We start from the raw sequence: 22,255 nt of genomic DNA, 5'->3' as shown, positions 1-22,255 counted from the left end.
CTGACAAAATCAAACGTTTTACCTTATCAGCTAATGGAACGAATGGAAAACAACTGTTATTTTCCCGACTTGGTACAGAAATTTTCCGAAGAAAATTGTGTTAAACCTTGTTTTATTGCTAGCTAAACCTATCATGCCTATGTTAAGGGGTCCCCAAAATGATTTTATTTAAGATTATTAACTTTCCGAAAAAGTTTTGTTTCTTGAATTATACATCTTTGTTAAATCAGTGTTTATTAGTCGGCTCATAAAAGTAAATTGTCGTGACGACAAAAAAGTCCCACTTTAAGTTTCGTAACCATAGAAACTGCGTAGAAAGTAGTCTGTTTACCTTTTCATAATGATGCAACCGTTCAATGGACGTAAACCGAGCTTCAACTTCATTCATAACTCGTACCATAAACTGCATTATACCAACGACCTGAAAATAAAATTAACAGAAACTATAATCAAATTGATTAATCATAACAATAAGCAGACTGATTTCTTTGTTGACATCTATACATTGGATCCCATTTATTTAGCATGTTTTAAGAATTAATTACTGATATCATCAGCAATACATTTACAAAAAGTGTCCAATGCGCTTTACTGAAACTACTTTTAAATGTTATGTAGAAGACATTATCATCAACATGCATATCTAATAAATCTGAACTGTACTGAACTGAGAACACACTAAAGAGTGACCAGGAAAACCTCGATAACTAAAATGATTTTAATCAAATAGTTCGTATTTTACCTTAATGCACATTGTCAGAGATAGACCTGCAAGAGCAGGAGCAACTGAACCTTTAGTTATAACTATCGCTAAGGCAGTAGCGACTGTAATAATTGACGACGACAAATCCAGTCTCACTTCAACCCATCTCATGCTACTCTCAAACAAAAATGTCGCTGTGCTGGTCACATCTATCAGCTTTGTTGAACTGAAACAAAACATGATATACTAGTTATAAAAGATTAATATCATAAATGATTCGTCAAATTTGATCATTTATCTTTATATATCCTGTCAACGTCATCAAAAACGTAATTATAAACAAAACATGGCAAAATTGAAGTCTATTCTCATCTTCTCTCGTACATTATCAGTATTTTGATTTATCCTATGAAACTGTTGTTTGAGCCGTTATTATTTCAACATGCAATTGACTTCAATTTACAAAATTAATATATATGACCTCTCATTTGTACGTTATATATGCAAATATTTTAATTGACACATCAGCATTTATAATCAAAGAACCAATTCAAAATCTTTTCATGTACGATGGTCATGTATAAAAGATTTCAACTGAAATTCAATACTTTAAAAAAAAATAAGAAAGGAAAGGACATGGGTGGGTTTACACGATGCAACAAACGTATGACCAAATTAAGACGGCTCCTAGCTTCGTTTAATATAAATATATACTTTTCTATAAATTGTTTCTGTTGATTAAATGGAACTATTGTAAATAATCCTTGAGCAGTTGTGTTTACGTGTGCCAACAATGGTGATCGCGTTACGTTTTCAACCCTCTTCAACTGCCTAACTGATGTATTGGAGATATTCTTCAAAATTGCAAACAGTATTGCAACTGGAACAATCGCAATAAGAATCCAGGGTAACACTATAGCGGTGGTCAACAGTGATAATGCAATTTGGTTTAGTAACTGCAATAATGTGTCGATGAGCTGTGGTAGAAATACATCAGCTGTAACATAAAATAATACATATATTAATATTGGTTCCGTAATTGTTGATAAATACAGATAATGCATAACATTCAAATATCACTCACAAAAAACTGAAACTGATTTGTTTGTATCATTCCAGAAACACATGAATATATAGAAATATAGTTATCTGGCCGGCTGTGTAACACATGATGTCGTTTTACACTGTGTGGAATGCATAGGTACGTCGCAACAACTGGTCGGAATTAGGACGCTAAATCGGGCGTCCCGAGAATTGCGAGTGCCACACTCCCTGTGTGTGCGTGTGCCACACTCCCTGTGTGTGCGAGTGCCACACTCCCTGTGTGTGCGAGTGCCACACTCCCTGTGTGTGTGAGTGCCACACTCCCTGTGTGTTCGAGTGCCACACTCCCTGTGTGTGGAAATATCCCACAAACAACTCTTTTAGGGTTTCCTCAGAATGCCTGTTGCATTGCAGACTAGCTTAATTTCCCGTCCTTATCCCGTCGATCGACCCAATTTGTAAAACCTTTTTTTTTGTCTTTCTGAATACGCACGACAATTTTGCCAGTGGAAATAATTGGAATTATTATCAAACATTTGTTACCACTTCCTTCTGTAAATTATTATATTTATCCACTTAAATATAAACATATCTTTAATTTGATAATGTAATTTTCAAAGTTGTGATAAAACGGATATTAACATCTTATCCTATATACTGTTGCTATATTATATTTGATATAAATAGAGCGAAAAATAGCATTAGATAATTTGTTAGTAATTACAATTCTAATTAATTCAAAGGGTTCATAATTTTATTGTAAATACCAGTTCTTTTTATGAAACAAAATCAATTATTTATAATAATGAATTGATGCATGATTCATAGTCATTTTTATCGGAACTATTCGTATACACTTATATGCAGTTTAGAAAAAAGCTTTATCAATACCTTCGTCCATGTCCCTTGAAAATCTGTTGAGTATCCGTCCAGAAGGATTGGAATCAAAGAATTTCATTGGAGCCTTCATTACCTTATTCAGTACAATATTGTGTAGCCGAACTGATGCACGGATTGTAGTCTGCATGCAAAATATAAAACAAACAAGTGCATACTTTTTCTGTATATATAAATGTTTTTACTACGACACATTGCTTCTAAAAAAACATAACTTGGGGGCTATTAAATATGCATGCTGCATTTGTTTGCACCTGTCCTAAGTCAGGAATCTGATGTTCAGTAGTTGTCGTTTGTTGATGTGGTTCATTAGTGTTTCTCGTTTCTCGTTTTTTATATAGATTAGACCGTTGGTTTTCCCGTTTGAATGATTTTATACTAGTAATTTTTTGGGGCCCTTTATAGCTTACTGTTCGGTGTGAGCCAAGGCTCCGTGTTGAAGACCGTACTGTGACCTATAATGGTTTACTTTTATGAATTTTGACTTGGATGGAGAGTTGTCTCATTGGCACTCATACCACATCTTCTTATATCTATGATATATAGAGAAATTGCCAATAGTTATCAAAGATACAACTTTATTCTTACAAAAAAGAATAAAGGACACACTTTAATAGTAAAATAGATTACGATCGCAGTACGAAGTATGCCTTAACCTTTTCGTCAGCGCCAGTAATGTCTAAACTTGTCCACACAAGGAAATGTCACAAGCATGATTCACGATGTTTTATTAACTGCCAAGATACAGTGTTGTCCATAAAGCTTTTGTTATAATTTTTTATAATACATGATATGATGTTAATTTATACGAATAAAAGTTGATATTGGGCATACCTCAATGCGACAGCAATTTAACGTCACTAAACAAAACAAGTCATCTACAGGTAAACAAACAGTCTCCAACAGTATACAAGCTGTCTATATAATATGTCAAGCTGCATATTACCCAGAGTCTTATAGTCGACAGATACTTACAGATCTGCCATCAACAACAAATTCACAAAACATATTCATTAAAATATGACAGAAACAAATATGACAGAAACAGAAATATACATTTATAAAAGTAAACCATTATAGGTCAAAGTACGGTCTTCAACACGGAGCCTTGGCTTACACCAAACAGCAAGCTATAAAGGGCCCCAAAAATAACTAGTGTAAAACCATTCAAACGGGAAAACCAACGGTCTAATCTATATAAAAAACGAGAAACGAGAATTACTTTTGAACCACATCAACAAACGACAACTACTGAACATCAGATTCCTGACTCAGGACAGGTGCAAACACATATAGCGGGTTTAAACGTTTTAATGGTACCAAACATTCACCCTTTTTCTGAAACAATAGTGTTACATCACAACATAGAAAGACACAATATAAAATATCAACTGAAATAGCTTAACTCAATCAAAGGACATATTAACACCAGTGAACATACACTGAACAAATAAATTTGACCTAGGATACAATGTAAATACAAAATAAATAAACTAAGGGAAGAATAATAAAAGTAACAAGTTGTACCGCTATAAAATATCAGCCATTTGCAACACAGGTTAATGAAATAATTTTGTTGTTAGGTATACGTGTACAGTTCAAATAGAGAAAGGAAATATTTTTACAAAATAAATAATTTTAATGTTTATAGTACGAAGTGAAAATTTACATATTCATTTTAATGTAAACTGACCGTTGCTCCTGCGAATCCTCTGAGTATCGTGAGAAGTATTATTCCTCCTAATGATGAAACATATACCAATAAATAAAAGTCGAAGCCAGAACTGGTCTCTGGAGATGGCAATGGATTCATTGTGTTGTTGCTAGAAGTCGTCGTATAATAAAGATTAGCAGCGCTCAAGTTTGATGGCGTTGAATCAGCAAAACTATAGCTATTTGTTTCATTATTTGGCGTTGCCTACAATATAAAGATATATACATCGTAATTATAGAAACAACTAAACGCTTTCAATGACATTATGGCATTTAGACAGAGTGCAGATTCACATAACGGATTGAAGCAGGAGACGTTCTTTTGTGAACTTCATGCGATTCCTTTGGTGTTTTATTTGTTTTTGATTTGTATCTCTTTTGTCGATTTATTAGACTTGAAAATCAGTAAACTACTGTCTAATTAATGAAATATTTTTTTATGTTTTCAGATGAGTCACTAGTGAACCAATTTTTATTCGAAATGGTCATTTTGATCTGAACAGCTCTGAAAAGACTACTGAATATATAATGACGTCATTTTCAGACTTACACACTGCAGTAAATTCTGTACTGTTCAGACTATTCCCTTGCAGTCAACTAAGATCTGGTCAGGCTATGTTCAGACTGTTCAGTAGTTGTAGACATGAACAACGTACTGAATTGTCTGATGAGCTACCGACAAGTACTGAATTGACTGCAGGCAAATTGCCTGAGCAGTTCTGAAGACTTAATAATTTACTGTTCAGACTTATCAGATGTCAATTACTAGTGAGTGTTATTGAGTTGATTTAGTTTTGTTTTTGTTCTTTTCTCTCTCTCTCTATTCAACGTACCGTATTTAATGTGTTAATCCAAATTCCAAGCCACCAATCACTGAATACAACAGAACCCATGGTAAGAGTATATGACAGCATCACCAAGAAGCAGATCATAAAACCACCTGCAGCATTGATGTAGGATTTGTATGTACCAAATCTTACTTTACCAACCACCATTTCTTCACGTTCTGTTAATTTACCTGAAAACATTATAAAATTTACTGGATTAATGAGTGATCGGAATTGGTGGATTGATGGTAACTGCAATACTCCAAGTTAACGTGACGTCTTAATTTTTATTATACCAATTAATTGTTTTCGCTGGTATATGAATATATCGATAGACACATACGTTAATGGGATAACCAGAAGATTAATGAGGGAAAAATACTTGAATATGGAATATAAGATCAGGAATATCCATCGGACTTTACAAACCACAACAATTAAATTAAACAAAGACGGACATTCAGAAGGATCAACAGGTCGACAAATATGAAACGGGCAACAACATCATTGTTTGATATTGCTATAGTCGTACACTCCAAATATTACAATGAGATTTAAAGGCTGACAACCATAGCGAGGGTCTCTTATATCATATTTTATATCCGTATAAAATACAGCAGCTATAAGTGCACATGCTATCCGTGACAATGTTGAAATAATGCATTGAAAAAACAAACAAAAGCTTGATTTAACACTTAATTTCATGATTGTTGCATAAAATGTTACTATAAGAATTGAATGCTACTTTTTATAATTTTATAGGGATGAAAAAGCGTTAATCCTGCGCACATTTTTAATATGCGCTTTTTCATAAATAAGTGCGTCGGTCAACGCTTTTACACCCAAAACAAAAGTATAAAAAGAGGCATTCAATTTTTGAATAATACATTCAGTCTGTTGTTGGTATGACAAACTTACATTGCTATTTTTAAAGTTTAAATAACAAATAAGGTATTACGAACGGTGAAACCAGGTCACAGAATTTTTAGACTATTATGAAAAAGTTATTTGATATAAAATGTGCATCCCTGGAAGCACCTGCACAACAATGATTAACGTAACTAATAAACAGCTATCAAAATGCTCCAACTATGTTAGATAGTTTTGATCATCATTTTTGCCAACGACTTACCTTTTTCATTTTGCTGCGTTACATTGTTTGCAGAGCTGTTTGTTGTCACACTGTTAGCAGAGCTATTTTTCGGAAGATCTTTCTTTTTCGACTGGACACCATTTGTAGCTATTTTAGAATTACTGGTATCCTCATTTTTAGACTTTGATGGTATTGGTACTTAAAATTTAATACAGATAACGTATTATGTGTATCAACTTTCAGAAACTTTCATAGATATTACGTATGGTATATGCATATGTAAATTGATGTACAGAGTAAATGAAAAATAACACTTTATTAATGCTCTAATCATATTGGTGCAAAATTAAGACACTACTGGATTTTTTGCCAACATTTTGCACTCCATTATCTACAGATAAGGCATAGGTGACATAATTATCATTATTCTCAATCGTTTAACTTTAAAAAAAATATTTCAAAGTGTTTCAAAATTGCTGAATTGCCATAAAATTTTCGACCAAGAATGTATGAGATGACTCAAATATCTACGTAACATAAATTACTCTATGTAACACTATAAAATTAAACTTTCAAAATAGTAAAAATGTAACGTCCACTAATATTTGAGCCATCTAACTTAAAGTGTTTAAGATATGAGATTCAAACTCGTTTTCCCTTCTATTTTTAATATTTTTCCTACTACTCAGAAGGTACTGTCCCCAAAAATAAAACATCAAATATTCTTAAGCATTATGCTTGTTATTTTAGCGAAAATATGTTTACCTTTTATGTACCAACTTTTAACAAACATAATTAATCACCAACTATAGTTTTGCGTATGTAACTATGCAATCGTCATAATTATTTCCTACACTTCTGGTTAATATTATACAACATCTATAATTTTAAAATTTATCTCTCAGAAATTCATCTAAATTTAAGAGAAAATATCAGCAATACTCATAAGGAGATAGGATTGATACTTTTACAAAATTGTAACTTTACTTCTACAATATGACAAGTAGGTTGACGCTATTCTAATTTTAAAAAAGCTTTCGTATGATCAGATGACAGAAATATTTCGTAAATTTATACAAACAAAAAGTAAAACAACAAAAATACCGAACTCCAAGGAAAATTCAAAACGGAAAGTCCTTTATCAAAAGGCAAAACCAAAAGCTCAAAAACATCTGTCACATTCCTGACTTGGTACAGGCATTTCCTTATGTAGAAAACAGTGGATAAGAAGTACATTTCTGACTGTCTTCTTACGTTTTAGAACAATAACTGTAAAAAGAAATGATTGTAACAGGATGCTGTTACTTAGTCTCCCAAACAAAACCCATAAGTATAAACCCCTAAGGACTCTCACTATTGAATACATGTTTTTAAAAAGTTCAAGGTAAAAGGTCAAGGTCATAATAAACCATTGACCTTTTGATCTTTCAGAAGGCCATATGTTCCAATGGTAGTTACTGAAGACCCTAGGTGTTTATCACTAACTGTTCTCAATTATAATGATTTGAAAATAAAAAAAATTTAAATCCCGTAGGGTTCTATAGTAAACCCCTCCTTTCTTCTAGCCCCTCAAAGTACCCCCATTGCACAAACAAAACCCTGATTGCACCTGTAGATATGTTAGTCTAACATATTGTGGACTCTAAGTTAATCTGACTAGCGGTTTTGGAGAACGGGTGCGGACAAGCTCAAATTTAAAAGTGGCGGAAGAAGAAGAAGAAGAAGAAGAAGAAGAAGAAGAAGAAGAAGAAGAAGAAGAACAAATAAATATCAAAACTTTGTTTGGGAGACTTTATAATTAAAACGAAAGTTCTTACTGAGCAACACGACGGGTGGCAAATGTGGTGCAGAATCTACTTACCCTTCTGGAGCACCTGAGATCACCCCCAGTTTTGGTTGGGTTCGTGTAGCTCAGTCTGTAGTTTGCTATGTTGTGTTTTGTGTATTGTAGTTTGTTAATTCATCGATTTTCGATTTTGTCATGTCTTTGTCTTTGTTTTCGACTAATGAGTTTGAAAAAGAGAGGCGAAGGATACCAAAGGGAAATTCAAACTCATAAGTCGAAAATAAACTGACAACGCCATGGCTAAAAAGAAAAAGACAAACAGACAAACAACAGTACAAAAAACAAGATAGAAAACCAGAGACTGAGCAACACGAACCCAACAAAAACTGGGATTGATCTCAAGTGCTCCGGAAGGGGAAGCAGATCCCGATCCACATGTGACACCTCTCTGGTATATCCCTGTCATATTGTTCGCCTCTCTTTCTTTATTGAAATTATGTAGTGTACATGTATAACAACAGTTAAATGAGTATTTATAAAAGGTTTCCTATGTAGGTGATCAATTTATACATACATTGCTTTTCCATCGAAGTATTTGTATGGTAGTGAAATTTATCCATCATCTCTTTGTAGTATCCATTTTGTAAGAGCAATTCATCATGATGTCCCCTTTCCACAATGCCACCATCTTCGAATGCTACTATTTCATCACAATGTTTTAGATACTAAACGAAATGATCTGATTGTGAACATTTTTCTTTTATATGACAAGGCTTATCGGGTTTACAACAGTTTGAAATTGTTATGGTGAAAGGCAAAAAAAAAAGTTATATCTTTAAGAGACTCATCTTGTACTTGTCTTGTTTCGGAACCAAAATCATATATATTTGAGAGCATAAAAACTAAAGGTTTAGTGCTTGAAAATAGCAATAAAAGTAAAGTCGAGCTAGCTTGAGGGAGTTGTAAGTTTGAATTTACAATGTAAGTACAATCCCATAGTCATTAACAGAATTTATTTTTAACAGGCAGCCAAATGCATTTATTTATTTTAATTATACCAGTACCGAAACACTTAAACGGGGAACGGTTATTTAAATAGATAAAACAAAAGAATTAATATACCATTTTTCAAAATATTGTGAATGTTTTATTTTGTATTTATTTATTTTTAAATATATATCATTTTGTTTCATTTGATTAAAATTGTTTACATCTTCTCTTTATACCGTGGTATCATAATTTCATCGAATGTTGTATCTTTATAACTTAAAATATTCTTAAATTGATTAAACTGTTTGAACACATTTATATATGTACCTGTAGTTGGTGAGTTGCTAGGATTACTGTTTTCCTAGCAAGCGTCTTTTTGATACAAGTATGGAAAAGATGCCTTCCAACATGGACGTCAACAGCTGATAAAGGGTCGTCAAGGAGATATATATCACTGTCACTATAAACTGCTCTAGCCAAGCTGATACGCTGCTTTTGTCCTCCACTTAGATTTGTTCCTCTGTCACCTATCTTTTAATTAATTTAATCAAGTTAAAAGGTAAAATCACAAAAATACTGAACTCCGAGGAAAATTCAAAACGGAAAGTCCCTAATCAAATGGCAAAATCGAATGATAAAACACATCAAACGAATGGACAACAACTAAAAACATACCTTCCTTTATATATAGATCATTTTACAGTGATCATTTTTATTAGAACTGAGAGCATATACTAGTATACTATTGTGTAAATAGAAAACATACATTTCTAAGACACTATTACATGTATGTAAATCTTCAAATTTACGGTGACACTGTCTTATAATTTCATCAGAGAATTTTATCAACAGAATTAATTAATGATATCATATATACTTTTTCAGAAGGGATGAACATACAATAAATTATTTCGTTCTCATACTACATGTCATGTGCATGCTTGGTCATTTATATTAATATCCACTGTTCCGTTATGTATCCATGTTTTCAGATTTGGCAGAAAAAAGAATGTGAAAGGTTTCACACCAAATTAACCGTTGGTAAACATTACGAGGCCGAAATATAAAACACTAAAAAATACCATACCTCAGTCTCATCTCCATTATCAAGAATAGCAAAGTCAGGCTCAAGTCCACATGTATATATAACATTTTGATACCTGTAAAAAATATGTTGCAAATGTCAAAAAACAGTTTGTGAACGTGAAAAATTCACACTGAAGAGTTGTCTGTAAAGCCATATATAAATATTATTAATTATATGAATACTGGTAGAATGGTGTATGATGGTTCTTTAAATCTTTAAACATATGTAGGGACTGCATGTAGACGAGTTTTAATTATTTGAATACTTGCTTTTATAAGACCAACAAATGTTCTGAAAATAATTGTCCTTCTCCAAATGCAATTTATATGGGTAATGATTCGAGTTATGTTTAACATCATTATACTGAATATGATTGATTGATTGATTTGTGGTTAACGCCACTTTTATCACTATTAGTCATTTCGTGGCGGTTAGTTTTTATTGGTGGAGGAAACCAGAATGTCTGGAGAGAACCATAGAACTTCGGCGGAAAAACTGACAATCCTAGTCAATTCAGATGAAAAAAAGACTGTTATACACTGTTGATTTTTGTAAATGAATTGATAAGGTCTTAAACATAGTACAAGGACACACACAACACATTTCATGAGGCCATACCTTTCTGGTTCATAAGATTTTCCGAATAAAATATTTTCTCGTACAGTGTCGTTAAATATCCAGGCTTGTTGGGCAGCGTATGCAATACTACCATTCACAGCCGCATGTCCAGAAATAAAGGGCATCTAAATGAAATTTGATGTGTGTATCATCATTACAGATAGAAATAATTACAACACAAAAAGAATGAACTTACAAAAGACAAAATTACATTAGATGACGGACAAATAGTTAAATATCAAAACATAAGTATATATATTACAACTGATCGTGTTGAATCTAAAATATTTTGTTTGGTCATTACAGAAGTCAAGGTTTAACGTTTTCTTATATTTTTATATTTTTATCTCAAATAATTGAAAAATAAGTATGTTCCCTTTAAATGTTCATAAATTCTTTGAGGCACAAATATTATATTATTAGTTACATAGTGTGTTAGTGACCTTATACGATATTTACTGACCCCGTATATATCGTATTAGCACACTATGTAACGAATCTATCTTACCGACTATCTTTATTTGTTGAATTTAAGCTAGAGTTGTCTCATTTGCAATCATACCATATCTTTTTAAGTGTTCAACTTTAAGAACCTACTTCCATTTGTCTGCACAAAAAAAACTAATGTCAACATTAACAATTTAATATCAACAACCTTGATATAACAATATTAAACAGAACTTTCAATACATTTAAATAATCAAATAGTGCCAAAGTCGTAACTCCACTACTAACCGTGTATTGAAATAAGCCCCGCCTCCCTACTAACCTAATATGGAATATACACGGTCTCTGCGCGGACGCTTTTAACCAATCATATTCCTAGAAATGTATAGGAGGTAAGATAATAATGTTTATGGGTGAATTGAATCCTCATCATGATCAATTAATCAGGTTTCTTTCTTTGTTTTTCACATTGGTTTGAAACATACTTTGCAAATTGTAAGAATGACAAAGTCTGATTCGGAACACAAATATAAATATACAATTTTCTTTTAAAAACGTTACCCTTGACAATATAGCTGCCATTAATGATGACTTCCCTGATCCAACAGGGCCACATATACCAATCAGTTTTCCCTGCAATAAAAACATATACAGGTTGTTCCGTAAGTGTATGGAGCTTCACTTTACAATAAATGTTATGATAAACAATAAATATTTTCAAATATATTTTTATAAATTTCTAAATATCTTGGATAAAAAAGGCTTCATTTTTGGAAGTTCAACTCTTTTTGATGCGTTATTAGCTTATATATAGACCAGTCTTTCTACATACACATTCAGAATGTCTAAAGGTGTGTTATTTTTTGAGGTACAACAATAATTTATATAGGTTTATTGCATAAATATTGGGATATACAAGAACAAATCCGCGGGTCCGTGACTGAATTAAGTACCTACACCTTATTCTTAGTTTGGATTTTTAGTATTCGTAATGTCATCTGATGAAATCATGCTGATTGTATTGAGGTGCACAATGTTCTCTGCCTGGAATGGTGAAATTTTAAATCAACACCATTGTCCTGTATTAGTATATAAAGTTGAATTCTTTGATTCGTCATTTTTACGTCACGCCGGCTAACAAATTGGACCTTTATTTTAGTAGTATAGATTGTCTTGCAAGGCATTGTATATTCTACGAAGGATATTATTCACCATTATTCATGCAATAAGCTTTTTATAGTATTGTAAATCTTAAAGAATGTTTAAATGAAAATAACACATTTTATAAATTCCGTGCGGCCGAGGTGTTTTTCTGGATTTACTTCATCATGAACGCTCAAACCGTCAGGGATGTACAAATACATCGAAATGTAAGGAGCTATATGACCAACAGGGACTTAAAAGAATAGCCAAATTCTTATAAGGTCAACTTTACCTGAGGGAGTTGGAACTTTAGTTTCTTCAAACATATTTTTTTTTAATTTTAAGTTTATTTGCATATGATATATAATTGCATGCTAACTTTTGGTTACATTCTGTATGAAACATGTTGATACTAAACCATAATATACTTCATGGTTCTATTTTACAAGGTAAAAGTAATAAATAGAAAATTACATATTACCTTTTGAACTGTAAAATTCATTTTCTCTATGTGGAATGATCCTGGTGATGCTGTAAAAATCGAAACATTGTCTTAAAAATTGTGAATACATTAAATATCGGATTTTCATAGTAACAAATGTATTATTTGTAATATTTACTTCTACCCTAAGAATAGACTACCGTAGCTGTATTTGGCTATACCTTACGGAATTTTTGTTCATCAATGCTCCTTAACTTCGTATTTTACTTGGCCTGTTTAACTTTTTTTTATTTGAGCGTCACTGATGAATCAATTGAAGATGAAACGTGCGTCTTGCGTACAAGAATATTAAACCTGGTATCTGTGATGATTTTATGTAAGTCAACAAAAGGAGATAAGTTGAATTTCTGAGTGTAAGATTTTAATTTCGATTTATTTAAATATCTCTTTTTAGAAATATTATAAGATTGACAGCTTACATAAAGGGAAAAGAAAGATAAAGCTGTACCTTTTCGATCTTTTGCTTTATTTTTTGCCTCCACTGCAGCTTTTGCTTTTGCTCCCATTTCGGAAATACTTGCATCTTCCCACATAAAGAACGCATTGTCCAATTCTACTGCGTTATTTTGGTTCATACATTTGTCACTATGTGTCGAAAATTCCTCTTGCACAAGAAGTCGCTAAATAAAAATAATAACATTTTTGTTTATTATGTAGTATAATATATAAGTATTGTTTGAAAAATGCAAACACTCAATGGCCGGCTTGCAATACTTACTGTTAGAAATTTAAAGGTCATCTTAATGTTAATATCAACATAGTAATGATTGATTTGTTTTGGGTGCATCTTTTAAAATGCTAAGGAAGAATCGAAATATCTACATGTATAACTAAATCAGTCTTGCAAAAGATATCGTTTAAAATCGTTAAAAGGGGTACTGTTGATTCATTGGTATTAGTCGGATGTCCTTTAAATAAAGGTGAACAATAAATAGAAGTTTTCAATAAAACAAGGTTTGTATGCAGAATAGAGTATCCACAAAATGCATTGTTTTCTCCTCCCATGAAACTGGGTATAAACGAAAATAAATGAATGCCTTATATTGACGAAGTTTCATCCTCTGGGGGAAAATACAAAAAGGTGCATGTCCCCAATGTATTGAAACATTCAAACCAATACTCTAAATTGAATGGGTACCTTCCATCAATTAAACTGCTGAAAACTATCTTAGTTTCACTATAGTGGTACTCTGTTCTAGTTACGTAAATTAATAAAAATTCCAAGTGCCCATCTTTGATGTACATAAAAAAGGTAAGATAACAAAAATACCGAACTTCAAGGAAAATTCAAAACGGAAAGTCCTGTATCAAATGGCAAAATCAAAAGCTCAAACACATCAAACGAATGGAAAACAATTGTCATTTTCCTTACTTGGTACAGGCATTTCCTTGTGTAGACAATGGTTGATTAAACCTGGTTTTATAGCTAGCTAAACATCTCACTTGTATGATAGTCGCATAGAATTCCATTTTATTGACAACAATGTGTGAGTAGAAAAACAGACATAATAGATAAAAATGTCGACAATCGGGGTATAGCAGTCAAGATTGTGTCATAATTTTAATCACTATAAAAACAAACGGCTATGTCATCGAAGAAAAAACAAAATGGCATATCGACATTCTATAGACAAAACACATGAGCAAAAATGAAAGACAAGAATACAAAAAAAATACCAAAGCACAATAACACAATGGTGGGTTGTATAAATACCGAGCCACGCCAAAAAGATATTACCAAAAATGGAATAAACAGCAGTGGTTAAAAATATACAAAGACAAATAAAAAGAACAGTATAACACGTTATTAGGCTGTTAAACAACGTCAGTACCAAGAATCTATACTTCAAGACCATCATGTATTATTTGTGAAGTTTATCAATAAGGTCTTTGTATCTTCCGATTAACTTTTTTTTCGAAAAAGGACGGGAGGTTCTTTGACATAACCCTGGTTCATCAACTTTCTGCTCAGACACTGGATACGTTTTTTAAATTCTGGGTAGCAGCTGCAAGCTCTTACAAACATTCCCGCATTTTAAACCCGCTGCATTTTTATGCGCCTGTCCTAAGTCAGGAGCCTGTTGTTCAGTGGTTGTCGTTTGTTGGTGTGGTTCATAAGTGTTTCTCGTTTTTTATATAGATAAGACCGGTGGTTTTCCTGTTTGAATTGTTTTACACTAGTCATTTCGGGGCCTTTAATAGCTTGCTGTTCGGTGTGAGCCAAAGCTCCGTGTTGAAGGCCGTACTTTGACCTATAATTGTTAACATTTATACATTATGACCTGGATGGAGAGTTGTCTCATTGTCACTCATACCACATCTTTTTATTTATATTCCATTTTGAATGCTCTGAGTTGAAAAAGTAGGGGTTTTTTCGCACAAATTGGATACCTTTTATATACATCGAAGAACACACCCTTAACGTATATATAATCTTTTCAGAAAGTTTTGTATTTTTTTTTTAATTGGTCAAAAACCAGGAAAGTTACTCAAAGCAGGTACCCTGCTTTCGAAGCTCGTCCTTTCGTCCGCCCAACATTCTTCATGCAAATAGTAGAAGCCGGAATTGCACTATGTGCAACCCGCGGTTAAAATCTTTTACAGCACAGTTTTAACAGACAAGAACTAGAGGTTTATATATTACTTCTATGTAAATGAAATGACTTATGACATTGTATGATTCGTTTGATTAACATTTTCTCCTTTTTAGGTTAATTCCTAAATTAGATGTGTCACAAACGTGCTAAAAGTATGTTAAACTAGTAATTTAAAGTTATTGCGTACTTCACACGTCTCAAATGCATCATGAGTATCACAATAGGCACAAATAATAATATCAATTACTCACAAGGATAGGTTTGGTTAATTAGGCAAGGTTGGAAAATTGTGTCATGCATCAGATATAGTAATTTTTGTGACCTTTTTAAGAATGGTAGCTTGGGAGGTTTGTAGATCTGGTTCTGTAAGCATGATTAAGATGAGAGATGTAATAGTCTTTATTTGCATTTATCAGGAAGGCATAAAATTTGTATATAGCCCTTTACCTTTAATCTGTCAAAACTAACACGAACTTCGCCAAGAATTCTAGTTGCATACGGAATTAAAGAAACAATAATTCTTAGAAAGCTCAATGTACCGACAACAGCAAATGCCTGCAAAAGTAAATGACCAGGGAAATTATAGAAATGCTATGTAGTTTTCATTTTAAAGAGTAATTGAGAAGATGTTTTTTTTCTAATAATTATGATAGACTACAGGCAGTATAAGTCTCCCCAAAATTAAAATAATTGCGACAAAAAAGAAAAAATAATAAGATTTCAGGGTTGAAATTAGCGATGTTGTCATAAAACAAACCAGAATTTAAAAATTAAGACATATTACGAATAAACACCATTGAGATGGCACAGTCCTGGCAGATAAGTTCCACTGAATATTAATCTCTTTTGTTTTAGCTACAATTACTATGTTCTTTGAACTACTAGAATACATGTACGGTGCATTCATTTTAACAATAGAAAACGATCTGTGATATATATACAAGATACAATAACCCCAACAACACAGAAAACAAAAGATATGTATATATGTTAGTAATACGTTCCGAATTTATCTTAAAATTATGCCTTTGTTGTAAGCTTTTTAAATATATTTGTTGAATTTGGTGAGTTTAATTCTAAAACTTAGTGAAGTCTATTTACACTTCGTGACTTTGTCTGTTATAAAGTGTGTAACAACTGGCATCAAGTAAGGTATACAGAGTTAACTTACAGTAGAAGCAGATATGTCATTTCCAAAAGCTCTAAATGTAGATATCGTTGCTACTGATGCCAGTGTTGGAGTAACAGGGATAACGGCTGCGCTTATTGAATTCATAATGGCAGCAAACATTAAGAATTTCTTTTCTTGTTTTCTTATTTCTGTAAAAAAATTTGCAGATTTTTGAATTCACTCATTAGTTTTACAATTCAATGAGTATATTGCATGATAAAAGACCTTTACAACTCTCTGTAATAATATTATAGGGCGCACAATGCCATCTTTTTCATTTGGGTTAAAGTAAAAATTTATTCTGGTTGAAGAAAATGTTTAGCTGTCATAGTTAAGATTATTGAAAGTAAAGTTTGTTTAAATCCAATTTTCGGCGGTGTGAGGTAAGATTATTGATAGTAAAGTCTGTTTAAATCAAATTTTCGGCGATGTCAGGTAAGATTATTGAAGGTAAAGTTTGTTTAAATCAAATTTTCGGCGGTGTCAGGTAAGATTATTGATAGTAAAGACAACATTACCAGATATTGTGTGTTCAAATGGTTCTTCCCATGCGTACATCTTCAACAACTTCATACTATTGAGAACCTCTGTCATTTTTCTAACCTAAAATGATCGAGACGTTAATGATTTAAATAATTATCAATTATATCGCTTTTTTTTCGGTTTGTTAAAAAACAAGAAATATGTAAATATATTGCCGGCTTAATAATTGAAGGTATATTTGTATATAATACATACACGTTTGTCCGTATGCTGAAGGGTTTTTCTACGCACTATTTCGACGCCTTTTGTCAACACTCCCTAAAAAAGTAAAAAAAATACACATTCATAAAAGATATTGAATGAAGCGCAACAAAAAGGGTTGAAGATATATGGAGGTCATGCTACCGTCTTATTCACATTTTAACTATCTTAAATATAAAAATACGTAAATGTTTTCTACCGAAATATACTAATGTTGCCAGTTTTTATACTAATTCATTAAATAGAATAAATAAAATGTTAAACTTTCTTCTACAATTAAAATACATACGCCTTATGTCAAGCTATCTTATGCAAGTCATTCTTATTTTGAAATAACCTCATATTGAATACTCTGGGAAAAAATCCTTCAATCGCTTTTTTGTTGTATAATAGCAAATTTAAGAATACTTGCAGAAATGGGTAATGGATTGATATAAATCAATCAAATATGATGCTTAAAGATATATATATGTTACAGTGCGTTGTCGTAAATGAAAATAAAATTTTACAATGTTCGTGCGTTCGGAACGCTCATAACCATTTGAAAGCCAAGAGTCGATTTCACAAAAATACTTACGACTAAGATTGATCATAAGTCATAAACAAATCAGTATACAAAGAGTTTTTTTTGTGAAACCGACTCCAGGAATTTATAAATACGTAGAAACTTAAACGTTAGAAGTAAAAGGAATCTATAAAGAAAAGCCAAATTTATCTCAGGTCAACTGCAAACAACAATTTTAATATGTTGTATCAAATACGTCTTCGATGAGTTTAAAGTATGATTCATATGGATTCTTTTTGAAATGAAATATTTGAAAAGGAAATTATGTCTTATTGTTTTCAATCTTGATATTGAAATTTGATTCGTTTAGTCAAAAGTTATTAAGTTTAAACTGGTGTAGTTTTAGTGCATGTTAATCTCAAAAGCTTTGAGAACAGACTGTGTACCTGGAGTAAATAGCACAACAGAAAGATCCCCATTGCAATGAAACACCAGGGTCCTAGCAGGTAATATGTATATCCAGCACCGATAATCATGTATATTGGTAGAGCAAGAATGTATACAAAGGTCACACAGTTCACGTACACACGGATAGCATCACCTCCAAATATGTTGATAAGCTGAAATGTAAATACACATGTAAACATATATTTCATAAATTGTAAACATTTCCAACCCCCTGCTAAGGCAACTGATTTTGTTGCTTAATAATATACATGCTATGCAACAGTCGGATAGGCCGTTTGCATGTACTTTTTTAAATATCAACCTTATGAAATATTATGATCTGGGGTAAAAAAAAAACATTGGTTTAATATTTATGTATTTGTATAAAGTTAAATTTGATATTTTCACGAAAACCCTTTCAATTTTACAAAAGAATGATTTATTGATTTAATTTAATTATTTGATGTCGATTTTTTTTCTTTGCTATGTAGTTGAATTTAATGGCGGAAGATGTTCTCGAAGGGAAGTGGTGGACGAAAGAAAATTGTTCTAAACAAGAAATATAAGTGTATGTATATTTTGACGTTTTACGTTGTCATTTAGCTTTGACAGTGGGTGTAAAATTGTCCCCTTCAAGATATCTACAATGCCCTTGTACCTTCGATCCGCTACATTTTATTTAATCCATATCAATCATCGGCTTATCATGATTATTCGCTCTTAAATATTTAGATATATTCATATATTTCTGATAAATATTCTTAATAAAGGCGACAGTAGTTTACCAATGTTCAAATCTCTTAAATCGAGTAAGAATAGACATATCAAGGTATCAAACAAAAACTGAGAGTCTCAGAGCATCTATGACAATATGCATAAGGTAACATTGTGTCCAGAAAGTTATAAATATTACCTCGGCTAAACTCTTTCCTTTCACTTTTTGGAGTCTGAGGAGTTTTCTGTATGCCAATCCAAGAAATCCAGCCCGAAACCTTATACCTGTTAATATGATACAATGCCGTGTAGCTGAAGCCATTACTTGATATGTGATTTTCGCTGACGAACAAATGGAATCAATTTTGTTTGATGAAAGAGTGGATGTCAGCTAAATGAAGATAATTATTATGTGCACGGTACGCTATAAATCATCATATTAAAAACAATAACTACTCTTTTCTGTTGGTTTGTTTATATTGACTGTTACAAGAACACTTTTAACAAAGCTCTTAAGAGCAATTCTGTGTAACCACCAAAATCAAATGGCACACACCAAACCAAAATGCCCCATATTTGATGTAATTGTGTTTAGTAGGCTAAGATGAGAAAAAAATTATGTTACACAAAAATGATATGTTTTGTCGTTTCCATGGTAACTGATAGTGGTAGTCTGTACATGTCACAATGTGGAATAATGGCCTGAGATACAATTTGCAGAAATTCCTGTTGCTGTGTACATGTTGAACACAAAAAAGCACCTCAATATCAATATTTTTTACAACTTATTATGATATTATGAAAAGTTCTTTAAAAACTGAGAATACATTAATTTATACTTGATTTTCCCTAAAGAAAGTAGTCTTCATCAGCTATTTCTATGCTCAGATTTCAAGAAAAGCCAGCCATTTAACAGTTAATCATTAATATATTTGAATTGAACATTATGTTGTAAATAATAGATAAAACAAACATTTATGGGCAAATGAATCCCTACTAAAATATTTCATTGGAACTATGGTAAACAATGAGCGTTTGTTGTGATATTTTTGGTTATTGGGCCCACCAAATTACCTCCCTTTGAGGAGCTCTTTTGTTGCAGGGTAACGGAAAAAGAAAGTTGAATGGAGGGAGAATCATAAATATCGTCTGCTTAGTAGATATTATAGCCATGTGTACTGTGAATGACTATTTGAAGCACAATGAGATATGCAATGGTGACATTTTCCCACTGAAATCTCTTTCCAATGATGAACAAATATGTATTTTGTCTGAATGTTCTTGGGATACCATAAGGCATATTTTGTTAATAGTGAACAAAAGGGTAAAACATGCTACACAGAGGAACAAGTGATCAGTATGCTGGAGTTTTTTTATTGACAACATATTTGTTGAATTTGGAGGAAGACTTTTTCAACAAATTGTCGGCATTCCTATGGGAACGAACTGTGCGCCTCTCCTTGCCGACCTTTTCTTATTTTCATATGAATCGGAGTTCCTTCTGACACTTGTCAAAAACAAGAAGATCAAAGAAGCCAGGTTATTTAATTTCACTTTTAGATATATTGATGATGTTCTTTCCATTAACAATCCGAACTTTTCTGGTTGGGTTCCATTAATATATCCACCAGAACTAGAAATTAACGAAACAACAGACACGGCTTCCTCCGCCTCATTTTTAGACTTATACCTCGAATTTGATATACACAGTCATCTCAGTACCAGAATCTATGACAAACGAGACGATTTTAATTTTGAAATAATCAATTTCCCCCACCTTAGTAGCAATATACCAACTTCACCTGCATATGGGATATATATTTCCCAACTTATTCGGTATTCAAGAGCTTTTAGCTCCTACTCAGATTTTGTAAAACGTCACCAGTGTCTGAGCAGAAAGTTGATGAACCAGGGGTATGTCAAAGAACGTCTCGTCCTTTTTCTAAAAAAGTTCATCGGAAGGTACCAAGACCTTGTTGATAAATATTCCGTATCAACTTCACAAATAATACACGATGGTCTTGAAGTATAGATTCTGCGTACTGACGTTGTTTATCATCTTAATAAGTAAACGTGTTACTAGTATAGTATTCTTTTATTTGTCTTTATTAATATTACTTTTACTGTTAAGTTTGTTTTTTGAGATATCCATTTGACGTGACTCTGTACTTATGCATCCCATCATACTTTGAACGACAAAATTATTTTATTTATTAATATTACTTTTACTGTTAAGTCTGTTTTTTGCGATATGCATTTGACGTGACTCTGTACTTATGTATCCCGTCATACTTTTGACGACAAAATTATTTTATGTCTACCTGTGCGAATTTCAAACGCGCGATGTTACGCCAGTACTTAAAACCCTCCATCCTTTATGGATGGATTTTACATAGATAAATATAATCGTATAATAATAAAGCAAAATGAGGATGTTAAATTTGATGTATGCCTTTTTGTGCTTCTTCGTTACATTTGTTTGTTTTTATAGTGATTAAGATGATAACACAATGTTGACTGCTGTACCCCTATTTTTGACATTTTTACCTATTGTGTCTGTTTGTTTTGTTCACGCATCGTTGTCAATATAATGGAATTTGATGCGACTGCCATACAAGTGAGAGGTTTAGCTAGCTATAAAACCAGGTTCAATCTACCATTTTCTACATAAGAAAATGCCTGTACCAAGTCAGGAATATGACAGTTGTTATCCATTCGTTTGATGTGTTTGAGCTTTTGATTTTGCAATTTGATTATGACTTATATCTAGAAATTGACTATGAGGGTCGGTTGAAAACTAAACTTTACGACCAAAGAGATGATTTCAGCTTCCCAATTGTGAATTTGTATTTTTTAACCGAGAGTTCCAAATGGTGAAATTGAAATCATCATTTTGTAAATTTTACGGACGCCATCACGAGTTGGTTGACCGTTATGGAATATCCGTTTCACAGATGATATAGGATATGTTCCTTATGTCGTAACTACAATCCCGTTCCCTTTTCACGAATGTGACCTACCGAATTAGACTATTAACCCCTATTTGTGACATTTTTACCTACTAGTATTGTTTTTGTTTGTTTTGTTCACACATCGTTGTCAAAATAATGGAATTTGATGCGACTGTCATACAAGTGAGAGGTTTAGCTAGCTTTAAAACCAGGTTCAATCGTTCGATGTGTTTGAGCTTTTGATTTTGCCATTTGATTAGAGACTTTCCTTTTTGA

General features: G+C 32.4%; 1 protein-coding gene across 1 annotated transcript in view; it reads right to left on the bottom strand.

The window, feature by feature from the left end:
* Nucleotides 1–22,255, bottom strand: part of LOC127726451 (ATP-binding cassette sub-family C member 5-like) — a 122,816-nt gene that overhangs the window by 5,961 nt on the left and 94,600 nt on the right. The window contains exons 8-27 of the mRNA XM_052233828.1: nt 19,228–19,313; nt 18,314–18,487; nt 17,357–17,419; nt 17,137–17,221; nt 16,619–16,767; nt 15,895–16,002; nt 13,368–13,470; nt 12,830–12,879; nt 11,767–11,838; nt 10,759–10,883; nt 10,141–10,213; nt 9,381–9,584; nt 8,638–8,788; nt 6,317–6,475; nt 5,191–5,375; nt 4,338–4,562; nt 2,639–2,768; nt 1,418–1,700; nt 743–929; nt 332–421 (exon numbers count right to left, since the gene is read on the bottom strand). Coding sequence (XP_052089788.1) covers nt 332–421; nt 743–929; nt 1,418–1,700; nt 2,639–2,768; nt 4,338–4,562; nt 5,191–5,375; nt 6,317–6,475; nt 8,638–8,788; nt 9,381–9,584; nt 10,141–10,213; nt 10,759–10,883; nt 11,767–11,838; nt 12,830–12,879; nt 13,368–13,470; nt 15,895–16,002; nt 16,619–16,767; nt 17,137–17,221; nt 17,357–17,419; nt 18,314–18,487; nt 19,228–19,313 — 2,702 coding nt within the window. The remainder of the gene's footprint in view (nt 1–331; nt 422–742; nt 930–1,417; nt 1,701–2,638; nt 2,769–4,337; nt 4,563–5,190; nt 5,376–6,316; nt 6,476–8,637; nt 8,789–9,380; nt 9,585–10,140; nt 10,214–10,758; nt 10,884–11,766; nt 11,839–12,829; nt 12,880–13,367; nt 13,471–15,894; nt 16,003–16,618; nt 16,768–17,136; nt 17,222–17,356; nt 17,420–18,313; nt 18,488–19,227; nt 19,314–22,255) is intronic.

Source organism: Mytilus californianus, unplaced genomic scaffold, assembly GCF_021869535.1.
Source record: "Mytilus californianus isolate M0D057914Y unplaced genomic scaffold, xbMytCali1.0.p SCAF_17, whole genome shotgun sequence".
Lineage (NCBI taxonomy): Eukaryota > Metazoa > Mollusca > Bivalvia > Mytilida > Mytilidae > Mytilus > Mytilus californianus.
Note: the sequence above shows the minus strand (reverse complement) of the source record. Positions and strands in the feature narration are given on the sequence as shown.